The 13,082-nt window shown below is 47.1% G+C and overlaps 1 protein-coding gene across 1 annotated transcript in view; it reads right to left on the bottom strand.

Moving 5' to 3' along the window:
* The window catches only part of LOC138453100 (uncharacterized), an 85,057-nt gene extending 73,071 nt beyond the window's left edge, over positions 1-11,986 (bottom strand). Inside the window, exons 1-2 of the mRNA XM_069605617.1 lie at positions 11,739-11,986; positions 2,722-3,246 (exon numbers count right to left, since the gene is read on the bottom strand). Coding sequence (XP_069461718.1) covers positions 2,722-3,246; positions 11,739-11,924 — 711 coding nt within the window. The 5' untranslated portion in view covers positions 11,925-11,986. The remainder of the gene's footprint in view (positions 1-2,721; positions 3,247-11,738) is intronic.
* Positions 11,987-13,082: the final 1,096 nt, after the last annotated feature.

Genomic DNA, 13,082 nt, shown 5'->3' with positions numbered 1-13,082 from the left:
AAGAAGAGACAGCATGACAGCAAGGAGGAACAAGCATGGCTTGTAGTGTTAAGGAACGTTTGCAAGGAAGAGATCAAAGGGCAGTAAATCGAGTGATGGATTGGGTGATTTGGTGAGTCAAGAGCTGCGATGAGAGATAGAAATGCATTTTGACTATAGGCGAGGAGAAGAGTGGGGGATCCGGTCCTTATGCCACTTACAAAGTTGGTTTTACATGTGACTTTTGAAGAAGCTGGTCATAGGGGTAGGCCAAGGATGCAAGCAAGGTGTACAAGGGTTGAAGATCGGAGAGGAATAGTGGTGCCCAAGGGATCAGTGGAGAGCCAGGTCACAGTTGGAGAAGGCCTGTTCAAAAGAGAAGGCCTGAGGAGGAGCGAAGAAGAGACGGGAGGACTCTACTAAAGCCAGATAGGGGGCTAACGAGTCAGGCTTGAACTTGCATTTGAAGATGGGTAAAGGAAATATCGGGGGAGAGACAGTGATACTCAAGTGGAGGATGGAGTGGATAGAAGGGGATATGTCAATAGTAAGATTATATGTAGGGAGAAGGAGAGTTCTCTTGGTGACCAGGAAGAAAGGCTGAAGAATACTGCATTGTGTATTGGAGGTACCCGGGGACCTCCCACGTCGATAGACAAGGCAGGGAGAATCGCTTGCCGCCGTGGTGCTGTCCTTGGCTCCTACAACAAAGCAGTGCCAGTTAAGTCAATGTTTGCTGGTGTTCGATCGTCTGTTAATTGATTGCCGCAAACTGTTTGAGAAAAACTGCCTGCGTGCAATTGTCAGATGATCAAACTACAAACAAAATTTGCTCATACCAACCCACACAAGGTTTCAAGCAGCAACATTGTACGGTGAACGCTGAAGCCAATTGTTCGAAACACATGTGATAACCAATGCAAGTAAAACTGAATAACAGATGAGTGATTGAACTTTGAAACAGACAGACGATGCCCTTGACAGAGTGGTCCATTCAAAAGTCTCTGTAGGATATCCAACTGAGAGTTAGGAAAGGTGAAAGATTGGCAAAAGAACTGTACATCGAAGTGGTTCTGCGACGGGTGTAGCAAACCTTCGATATTGATACCGTCAAGCAAGTTGATGACAACATAAAGTTGATCCGAGTCCAAGCTTTTGGGATTAAGCAAGTTTGTGATAAAGTGAATTAATGTTGGTCTGAGCCCAGCGGAGGGAGACTGATTGAATATTGTGTTAAAGGGGATCTGAGACTGGAGTGGGGAATCCGGGGTGATCAGAATGTCACCTGATAAATCGAGAACACTGAATTGAAGTGGATCTGAGCCCGGTAGAGGGTTATCCGGGGAGCACAGGAATACACCCGAAAAGTTGAACATTGTGTCGAAAGGGGATCTGAGCACAGATGAGGGGATCCAAGGTGATTTATCAATCACCTGAGAAATTGAATACGTGTGCAATCCTAAGAGGAAAATAACTTATTGTTTGTCATATCAGGCCCTCTGAAAGAAGAGATTTTGTAAGGCAAAGAGACTTGGGCACAGAAGGCCCTGATGCTAATGTTTGAACTGCACCCTTGTGCTAGAAAAGGCAGAGACTGTACCAAGCTCGAGTGTACCGCCTTGTCCCATGCTAAAAATGTAGGGAAGGGAGGCCAACGGCCTGATCATCCTGACAAATCATTTCCTGAACACGTCCTTCTTTTACATAACATTGTTTCCCATGCTATTTGCATATAGAGGTAAGGATTAGCAATAGGTTTATTAGTACAAGCCCTTTTATTCTAACAAGACATTACTACGACTGTGTTGTTTATCATTTGATGGTCGTAGCTTGCTCCCATCTGTAGATCTAGGTTTAGATAGGCGTTTTTCAAACCCTTTTTAAAGTTCAATAAACACACTTGAACTGTGATTGCTTGTGTCTGTTTTACTGTTGACAATATACCTTCCTTACACAGGGAAGCAGGAATCATGGCAATGCCTCTTCGTGAGCTGCCACTTTGTTTCCATACAGCCTCTCAAGAGGTGACCAGGTGGCGGCTCAGGGGCTCATTTGTACTGTGTATGTTGGTGAAGAGGAACATTAAGGTACAAGGGAGGGAGAGGGGTTAGGTTTGTGAGAGAGGGCCAGTCTAAGATGAGTTCAGAGGAAGAGGGATTGCAAGGTGTAGGCAGAAAGAGACAACTGGGAAAACAGAGTGGAAGCAGCAGCTCAGAACGCTTAGAATGCGTATATCAGATTATACACCACATTCTAAGCACTCTAATTGACTGTATTTGACCAGACATTAATCAAGCAATCCTTTGGTCTGCTGACAACTCTGGGTTCTAGGAACACGGCTGCCTTGTCTATATTCTTCGACCTATAAATTGTAAAATCAGAAAACAAGTGACCTACTGGCTTATCTTCAAAAATTATTACATAACCTTTATAGCAGTTTTTCAGATATCAGTTCTGCCAGATATCCTGATACTTGTCATAGTTTCCGTAATCCAAAACTGCTCAGAATGCTACGGTTTTTTATATGTGACAGACTTCTCTGCAGTGCTATAACACGTGCCCTTCTGGCCCCCTTTAACTCCAATCCAACTGACTCATCCATGCAGAACCCAAACTATCCTTGGGAATTTAGGGCATGCTCAAAACCATCTACCCATTTGAGTACCCCTTCCTAGTGTTATGCTTAATCAGTAGTTCTAAAGGGGTATAGTAATGTGAGGTCAGGGCACTGTGCACACTTACCATATCCCTGTTGATGGAAAAGCAGTGACTCTCCCTCCGCAGTCTCTCAAGGGCCAGCTCCTTTTCATCACTGAGCTTCTGCATGGCACGTTCATGAGCCAGTCTCTCCCTCAGCTCCGTCTCATGCATGGCTCGCTCATGCGCTAGCTTTTCCTTGAGTTCGCACTGCTTCTGAATGCACTCCAGCTTCAGCTTCATCAACTCCAGAGATGTGTCATTGCACTTGTCGCTGAACAGCTCGGAGGTGTTGCTAGGTGCTGTGGGGTTATCATCATGACACACCTTACTAGGACTACCCATGCCCATTCTTTGGGGTACCATGTTAGGGTCCACGTTGTTTAAGACCTCAGTCGAGGAGCCGGCAGATGCCACTTCTCTAGCCGTATCCTGCACCTCCTCATGGCAACGGAGCGGCCCAATAATCTGGTCCTTTGTTCGCTTTTTGCTGGAGATCTCAATGCCATTGTCCTTGCACATTTGGTCCAGGTGCTGGGTGGTCAATACAGGTACATTCTCCATTTTGTTCTGGTTAAAAAGAGAAGAAACAAATGGTAATTTTTATGTGTTTCATTAATACATTCTGTCCTTGAATCCCACCCCTTGACTTAGGAGGGGCATAGACATCAATACTACCAAAGGCAGAGCTAGGAGTATTAATATTCCATAAGCATTGATTTCTAAATTGTATAATACGTATAGGGGTTACATACATTTTTACTCTTCTATACAAGACCCCATGAATTCAGAAAGCAGTAGAAGCACCACGTTAGCCAGTCCAACAGTAGAGCTTGTTACTAAAACAAAACCAACAAAAAAAAAACACAAATCCTCTTTTGCTCAGAGTAGCTTTATTAGATGTACTCATATTTTTGGCTGCTAGCTTTCAAGATCACATGGGTCTTGTGACCGGTCAGCAATGTGGGCGGACAACTTTTGGATGATAGTTCAAAATATGCCATTTTATTTAAGCAATAATCCCAGAGCCAGGGGGAATTACTGAGTTAGGTAATGCTCCAGGCCCCATAGGTACAGGTCCAAGCGAAGCGAGGGCCTTAACGAAGGCCCTGGGGCATTACCCACTGTTTTTACCGAAAATGTTTTCAGTGAAGCATTTTTTACTGAAACATTTTTATCGAAAAAAACAACTATTTCTTTTTAAATATATATTTGGGGGTGCGGTTATAAACATAAGGAAATGAGGGGTTTGGGGGAATGTTTCAGTAAAAAATGCTTCATTTTTTCAGTAAAATCACATAGAACTGCATTGGCCATGTGGCTGGGTGCTAGGCTTGGACCAGCATTGTCGAAAGGAGGGTCAGGAAAAGAGGAAAGCATTGGGAGATGCTCATTAGCTTTGCTGAAGGACAGCAAGCCCACGGAAGAGGGCTGGTGTGGTTCCTGAAGAGCAGACATTGGGTGGTGTACGAGGCGAGGAGTATGGGAGTTAAGGAGACCAGGGGGTGGGGGCGTGCACCACGGTCTGTAGGCACCCACAGAGGTGTTAGACATCCTGACGGATAACAGGATGCATGGCCATACTACTGTTTGTCACCTGGAATTGGCTATCAGGATGTCAACATTAATCCCCAGGTTCTTAAGACAATGGGCATGATCATGAATTGGGCAGTATTCCGGCTGGGATAACGCCCAACTTTATTAGCGTTAGCATCCCCCGTCCGTCAGTATTACCGAGGATCATGGGTTGGGCGCTAACTGTTAGTCCACATTCCCCATTGTGTCCAGTGATACCGCGGGTGGCAATTCTGCTGAAAATGGCAATTCTTTCGGTAAACAAGCCCGATTTCGAGTCTAGCATGTTTACCCCCAGCTATGAGGTGGGGTAAAAATGCCAGACTCAAGATTGGGTGGACCCTTAAATACGACGGTAACACGGTTACCTCCGCATTTAAGGGATACAGCCCAACTCGTGATGAGGCCCAATGTGTGAAGGGTAAAGATGGCTTGGGTGACAAAACGGAAAGAGGGGGGATTCAATGTTGCCCTAGCACAGATGTGGACATTTGGTATTTTTTGGGACGGTGTAAGAAGAGGATGGCAAAGGGGGCAAAGCCAACAGCAAGATACAGTGGAACAATGGGAGGCATTCATAGAGTATCTGTTTCACACCCGCTTGTCTGTGATGTACACCTCCATAAGCGCTGGGAGAGAGGTATCCCTAGCCAGACTCAAAAAGTAAGGTAAACCGGGCAGGAACAGGCAACAATAAATTCCAGGCACCCCAAACCAGAGTGGGAGGATCCGACTTTCTGTATCACACATCTTGAACAGCTAGGATCGCTGAATGGAACCGACCTGGATCTTGACTCAAACCTCTGGAAGGATCGTTTCGCCCTTTGGCTAGACCCAGAGGTACGCACTACATCGAACTGGCTCAACAGTCAAACGTAACCTAGTGGATACTTTGGCTCGCACCGTTCTGATTCCATATTGAACCGCACCATTCTGATGCCATATTGAACCGCACATCGAAACTGACTCCATGCTGACTTGCTGCCTGGATCACCACAACTCACTGCATTCGCTCCTGGTTCAACTGGAAAACACAGCATTGAGAGGCCAGGTTGACAATGTTCAACAACCAAAAAAAGAATAAGGTACTTTTTGTGAGGTGAAGCCTCCATGGTACACCTTTGGGACGACCACAGAGACTGATAATCCAACCCCATTTGCACCTTATTTACCCTCAAAGAAATATCCTTTAAAAAGTGACACTTGCAATTTCTTGCCCTTCACCTCGTTTACATTACCCAGAGTGAGGTCATTTTCATGTTCTGCATTTTCTGCATTCTTTCCACAGAGGTGGGTTTAAGCTAACATTTTATAGTCCGTTATCTTGCATATTGGTGTGTTTAATTAAAGTAAATATATTTACAAGCACTTTGATTGGAGATGTCTTGATTTTGGACTCTTGTTCTATTGCCATTTGTGTTGCTACTGTTATCACATTCACATCCCTCTTACAAATATAGCCTGCTCTCGGACCGCATTACCAAAAAAGGTGATGTAGTATATCTCCCTCTCCTCCTCTTTTCTCCTCTTGCTCTCTGCTAACACCTGACGATCTTTCAAGACAAGTCTGATTCGGCTCTTCCACAAACCTCTGTGACTCGCTCTCTCTTTCCATTCTACCCTCTGGTCCGACACAAACTGCCGGACACATAGTGGATGTTCTCATCTCCTCTGGCATACCTCTCTCTAACCCTCGCACTACTCCTCTCTCCTGCACTGACCACTTTCTTCTCTCCTCTCACCTGACACTCTCTGTCCCCCAGGCAAAGCCCACCCCAGCACCATTGCCTACCTTCTCGGTCATTCGACCCATGAAGCTTGTGTCTATGGATGCCTTTGCCACTACTTTCTCTGCTCTTCCTATTCCTGCGGCTGACTCACACTCTGACACAGCCCGTTCTAACCTGCATCTTGCTATTTCCAACACTCTGGACATCATTGCCCCTGCCATGAGAATCTCTCTGAAGCCTACCTCCAAGTGCACCTCTTGGTATCACACTGACCTCGCCGCCCTGAAACGCAGGTGCAGGGTGGCTGAGAGGAAGTGGAGGGCTTTGGGTGCATCCTCTAACAAACTGAGCTGCCGCATGCTCCAAAGGCAATACAGACTCTCTGTCTTGTCCAAGAAGAGAGTCCACATCCAAGCCTGCATACTCTGCAGCCTCTAACAAAATGGTCAAACTCTTTAAAATCTGAAAGGAACTGGCCAATCCTTCTTCCGTCTCCACCTTCTCCAGTCGTACCAGGCCAAGGCCATCTGTACTGCCCTGGCTTCTCACTTCACTACTAAAACTCAGGACATCCTGTCCTCGCTCTCCCCTTCCTCTCTCTCTATCTGTCTCGGCCCCCCTCTGGCCACCTCTCCCTCGCCTCCTCCTTCCTCACCTCTTCCTTCCTCCTCTTTCCCTCTGACGATGTTTCGAAACAAGTCAGATCTATGGAAGTGTCGTCCAAACAGGTGCTCCACTGCTCCTCTAGAACCATCAAGGACCACACTGATACACTTTCTCCAGCCTTGGCCAATTTCTGCAATCATTCCTTTGCCACTGGGACTTTCCCCTCTCTCCTCCAGCACTACCTTGAGCACCGCCTCCTAAAAAAGCTTTCTGCGAATCCTACCTGCCTGGCTAACTATCGCCCGATCTCTATCACTCCTTTCCTGGGCAAACGTCTGGAAAAACCGGCCATCTCCCAGCTTAGTCTTTACACTGAAACTGTTGGTTGTCTCCTCTGGCTTCAGAGCAGCCAGAGTCATGGAAACTGCTCTCCTGAACACATGTGAAGATTTCCTCTCCAATTACGACTCTGGCATCCCTTCTGTCCTCATCCTCCTTGACCTTTCCCCTGCTTTCGACACAGTCAATCACATCATCCTGATCAATGGACTCCATGAGAACCTGGGCATCACGGATCAGGTCCTGGAGTGGCTGTCCTCCTTCCTCCAGGACCATCCATCCCAGGTCCAACTTGGATCCTTTCTCTCCACCACCTCTCTCTCTACATGTGGTGTTCCCCAGGCTCTAACCTCTCACCCTGGCTCTTCAATCTCTATGTGGCTCCTTTGGCCCACCTAATCTCTACTTTCTGCTCCAACTTTCAGTGTTATGCGGACACCCAGCTCTCTTTCAGGCTCCCTACAGCCTCCTCCCCTCTCTCACGCATTCCTGACTGTCTATACACAATTCAGGAGTGGTGCGCCTCAAAAGATCTCTGCCTTAATGCTAGTTAGACGGAGATCCTTCTCATCAGGAATCCTGCCCCTGCTTCCATGGGCCTTCTTCCTTTGCATTCCTGTAAGGCAAAAAACATGGGGGCCATCTTCGATTTCACTCTCTCCTCACAACACAGACTTTTCCAAAAAGGTCCATTACCTCCTCACTTCACAGACTTTTCCAAAAAGGTCCATTACCAGCTGCATCTCCTCAAAGGTACTCTTTTTCTCACTTTCCCTCAGAAGCTCATTGTCTCCAGAGCCCTGGTTCTCCCCATGTTGGACTACTGTAACAGCCTCTTTCTCAATCTGCCTACCTCTACTCTCCGCCCTCTGTAACTAATCCAGAACAGGGGACTCCAGCGGGCTAAAAGAAATTTGGGAATCAGTCTGCTCCCAAGCAACTTTGCATAACAAATTCAGGTGTGGGGTGACCAAGCGTTTCATTTTTCTTCTTGCAGAAATCTGTTTGAGCTCTGATTATGTCGCCATAAAGGTATGAATGTTTACAAAGATAAAAGCCATTGTGAAAAAAGCATGAATATGTAATAAAGGTCTTGTTGACAGTGAAGCAAATTGCCTTGGAACTAGTGGAACCTGCTTAGCACTGTGGTTAGATCATTGGACTATGAACCCCACCAATGGGAGTTCAATTCCCACATACAGCTGACTCTAAAGTATACATCCTATGTCTTTGAATTCAGTTAAGCAAAAATTAAATAATGAATGTTAATAAAGAAGAATTAGGACACATTTAAAGATAATGAATCATACATATTAGCCAAAAGGTTAAACTGTGCATCTCAGGTGGACGATAGAAGTACAGTGGGATGTGCACTCGCTCCTGGTTACCTAGCACTAGCTTCTGCTTACTGAATGATGGTGGACAACTAGGAGTTCGTTTTAGCTCTTGCTCATTAAAGTTTAATTTCGAGCCCTGGCCCGGATGTCATCACTGCAAGGCTACAGTCCCTCTGGAGTTGGTGGGGGCTTTACTGCTTCAGTGTTGGCTAGTGTATCTTGCTCCTCTGGGAGTCAAAGGACTTGTAGATCAACCTTCAATGTTGTTACCTGGGTGTTCCGAGTGGATAGTTTAGGTATCCCTCACCACATAAAAAGTTTTTCATTGTCCCCTGAAGAAAATCCTGCACACGAACGTCAGGGATTGAAACATGTAGGTCATGTTACCGGGTCTTGAATTTGAATACCTTGCTGGAATCATTCTCTCCTTTTGACCTGTACAATCGAGATTGAATGGTTTTACGATCTATGGTCGATTTTTTTTATGTAAACACACGTGTCTCTATATTTGACGCAATTGTGATTTGTATGTAATCTATAACAGCACTGTTGCACTCTATAGCATGGGTATGGTAAATATATTAATTGTGTTGTATGTAACGGTTACAGAGGACTTTTGCACTTTTGTATTATGGTACCGTTCATGTTTGATGTATTAGGTGATCAATGAAGAATGTTAGTTGTTACTTTTTATGCAATTTGTTTTTATAATGTGTGAATACAAATATGCATTTTTACTTCTAAAATGAGGTGACTAATTGAGTACAGTCCGGAGTAATATAGGGTACACAGTTTTTCTAATTTCTCTATATTTGACGCACACAGCCTAACTGACAGGAGTCCTGTTGTTGTCTTCTGGTCCTCACAACTCCACAGTTGTGGCTGTTTGTTGTTACACTATGCTTGCTGCAGGGTCTGGATGGTGATTTTGGGTAGAGTGAGCCCTTCATGTAATCCATTGTCGCCCCAGCCTCCCCGTCTGTGGTTTCAGGTACTCTGCAGATGTACACAGACCAGTGTAGCCGCTGAATTCCAGCTTTCGTTTTAGTTCAATGGTCATCCGGTTTTGGTGCCTGCAGTATTTTTGTCAGGTACCGGCTGTGCCTCATTCCTCTTCTGGGCTGGAGATATCTTTTTCCTTGTTGGCCATGGGAGGCCTAGAAGGTTGGCATCATTGTGATTTGCAGCAAGTTAATTGGGGTTGGCACGAGTGCTCTCCAAGTTCCACCGACTGCTCTTTTCCAGTTGCTACACACAGTATTAGGGGATTGAGTAGTGACAGGTTGAGTGATAGGAGTTGCCTCCTGTCTACGCCAGTACGTGTCAGACCGTTGTGGATGTGACTTTGGTGATCTTATGGATTTATGCCTCCTAGCAGGTTGGTTCGACCTGCCCGGTAGTCGTACTGGGCAGGATTTCTGTTCTCAGATAAAATCCCTGGCCTCAGTCTGCTTCCACTCAGTGGCATCCTTTAGGTTGGCCTACGCTACTCCCAGAGTTTAAGGGACTACCTGAGAGATGGGGCGTTCTGCCTACACTGTGGCAGCATCTGACCTCTTTTGGCCATGCCTGGGCCTGCTCATGAGCCATGGATGTCGCCTTGTCTCGAGGCCGTATGGCTGCACTTGAGCTGTCTAACAGGGGTCTAGGTATCTATAACATACGTTGCAGTTGCCTAGGTGGTTTGGACAGGTTCTTTCTCCACCTCAGAGGTTAGATGGAGTGGGTGTAGGTCTTCTGTTTGTAGTAGGTAGATCAAAGATGGGGAGATACAGTGAGCACCCGGTTGGGCCCTCAGTAAACATATAGCCTACATTGGAATCTGGCACTGTAATATGTGAGATGGACGATCCAAGTTCTCCAGAGCCTCTTTCCTCTCGCATGGGGTGCCTGGTCTCTTCTTTTCCTCAATACCTCAAATCTTTTAAATTATGTGGCAGCAAATAGGTTCTGCTGTTGATGCGGGTCTGAGTGTCCTAGTTCTTTCCACTTTAGGTTCTACCCAACTGAGATGCAGCCTGGAGGGGCATGCTCGCTTGTTGGCACGGACCTCTGGGTAGGAGATCTTCAGAACAGTCCCCTCGAACAGAGGGCTTACCCATAGCTCTCAACCATTTATGTCGCAAAGGCGGGTGAAAACACCCGATTTTATTTTTGGCGGGTGAGAGGCCCATTGAAACGAATGGGCGTGAAGTTGGCTTGGCGGGTGAGTCAGCTGTTTACAAGGCGGGTGACACCCGCCAAAAGCGTGTGAGTTGAGAGCTATGGCTTACCCTGCCAGACAGAAATTGTTCCCTTTGTGGGGTCAGGGTCCTAGAACCTGAGACTCATTGTTCAGCCAGTTTGAGGAGTGCCTGTCCTAGTGCTTAATCGATATACCACAGGACTCTTGCTGACTTTTTAAAGCTTTTTGATTCACACTTTTCAACGGTTGCACAGACCGTGCCTTGATTACTGCAGGCCAGTGGGAGGAGGGACTCCTCCTGATCATTTGGCTCTGGAAAGAGAATGGTTGCAGTGATCATTTTAGGCCGGGTTGTTTAGCTCTTCCCAGGCTGGTCTCGGTGTGGGATGGCTGCCACACTCCCCTTTCTTTTCTTGAGGTGTGGGTTGCTTGTGATTCTCCATGGGATGGCCAATTCTCCTGCTATGCAGGGCGAGTTCTTCCTTTTCAGTCTTAATGTGTGGAGGTCCAATATTAGAAATACTTCAACTGTGACGAGGAAGAGGGGCGTGGGAGAATGCTCTGATTACTTACAAGTAATCGGAATTATTCATAGTCCTACTTTTTCTCGTTATGGTGCTCAAAAACATATTTCCCTCCCTGGTAGTAAGATCGTCCCAGCTCCTTTGGTATAGACAGGGCGACTATGGTTCAAATCAGGGACTTTATACCCCATGCTGTGATGGGGTGGGGTTAGGCGAATCGCCTGCAATCATTGAGCACTGTGTCGAGGAAGAGTCCGACTAGGAGTAATGCCGATTACCAATAGGAAATCTTCACAGCTATCTAGTCCTAGGAGTCAAGGTTGGTGCGTCATCCCACAGGGAGGCCCTGTTCCATATGGGATCAAGGCACTCTTGTCATGGCATGTGTACAGCGATTTAAAGGAGCCACAATAACCAGGAAGAGTGGTCACGCCCTTTAAAACACGTTGTATGTGTTTTAAAGGCCCCCTGAATTGACTACGAGTTTTTGAAATCTATTAATAAGGGCACTTAGTTCCTGTGCTGCTGAAGCTGCTCGTATGAACACAAGTTACTGTCATAGTCAGAAAATCGTCCAATGTTACAGTTCTTAATACCCGCGGGCTGTGTGAGCGCTTTAAAAAAATGCAAATAAATAAATAAATACAAAATAAAATTAACTACAGGAGGCGGCGGCTCATCTCTAACATCTGGAAAGCACACACATCGGGGCACAAGGCAGCACAGGCGCATTTACACCACACACACACGGAACTACAGCGCCCACCTCAGGCTGCCCCGCTGCGCTGCCTTCCCTCCGCTCTTCGCAGCTCTGCTGGCCCGAGGTGGGGGCGCTGTCCGCCTCTCTCCTGGGGGTGCTCGTGTTTGTTGAACCCCATCTTTTCGGCGGGATCGCCTTGTTTTTATCGTAATTATAGCTGTACGCCGGTGTATCCTTTCTCCAGAAAGACATTTCACTGTGAATAGAAAGTGAAACTGCACTAGGCTTGTGACTTGTTTTGCATCCAGCCCAAGTCACTGCCATCTAGAGGTCCTTCTGTATATTTCACCTTTTTTGCACGAGCAGGAAGCAAGAGCATTTACGTTGCGTGCCCCTTGTTAATTGTTTTTAGTAACATGTTCATACATGCCAACATAACCCATGCCATTCGGTAGATGCTAAACCAGTCCTGGTTTTAACTTTCCATTCTGGGCTTGTAGTCCTGGATTTCCCTATTATTAATCTGAGACACTGGGCAGCCTGCTGTCCCTTTAATCATGTGAGGAGAGACACGTGGGAGGAGGTAGGAAAGGGGCATGTGGGAAAGGTGCCAGTTCAGCACAGTATGTAGAAGGAGGAGGTTGCACGAAATAAAGTGCTTTTTATAGATCCTAACCCCATTTGTTGGAGGTGACTGGAGCCCCCCCCGCGCGCATCGCTGCAAGCCCCGGCACCAGGGACTGAGGCACACACGTCCGTCTTGGTTCGGGCTTCCCGGTCGCTCTGACACGGCCGGGAAACGCCCCGTTTATTTGTACTGCACGCGACGGCGTGCAACGTCACGCCGTCGCGTGCGCGCCCGTCATCGGGCAGCGCCACACTCCTCCTTTTTCGGGGAGAACCAACGATCGCAATTCAACTATACACTGCAAACCAAACAACACTGCAAATAGAATAATTCACAAACCCCGATGCCATGAACACCCCTTTATTAGCATCCACCCGGGTCCCCCTAGTTAACAGTTGTCACCCTTCTGATCATCAGCCAAATGTCCCAACACATAATCGGTGAGGCAAGCAGGTTTCCCTCGCCCAGCCTTCTGGGGGTACCTCCGGCTCGCCTCCGGCACGGGTGATCTGTCCACCTACGGGCCCCGGGCTGGGGACTCCGGCATGCAGGGTGGGTCTCCCTCGTCCTCCGGGACTCCTCCAAGGTCCGGATCAGGAGGTGGGTCAGTTCTGGGATCCCTAAGCTTTTTGAAGAAGCTTACATTGCGAGTTACTTCTGACCGGCCATCTGACGTCCAGTGGCTCAGGCTCATATGGCAGGGAGAGCTTCCCATGCGGATGTCGATTGCGAATAAGGACCTCATCGCCCGGCTCCAGCTGTTGTGGGTGAAGCCCCCTCCG

The sequence above is a fragment of the Ambystoma mexicanum genome, chromosome 4p (genome assembly GCF_040938575.1).
Source record: "Ambystoma mexicanum isolate Mex_15411 chromosome 4p, UKY_AmexF1_1, whole genome shotgun sequence".
Taxonomy (NCBI): Eukaryota; Metazoa; Chordata; class Amphibia; order Caudata; family Ambystomatidae; genus Ambystoma; species Ambystoma mexicanum.
The sequence above is the reverse complement of the archived record's forward strand: the minus strand, read 5'-3'. Positions and strand labels throughout refer to the sequence as shown.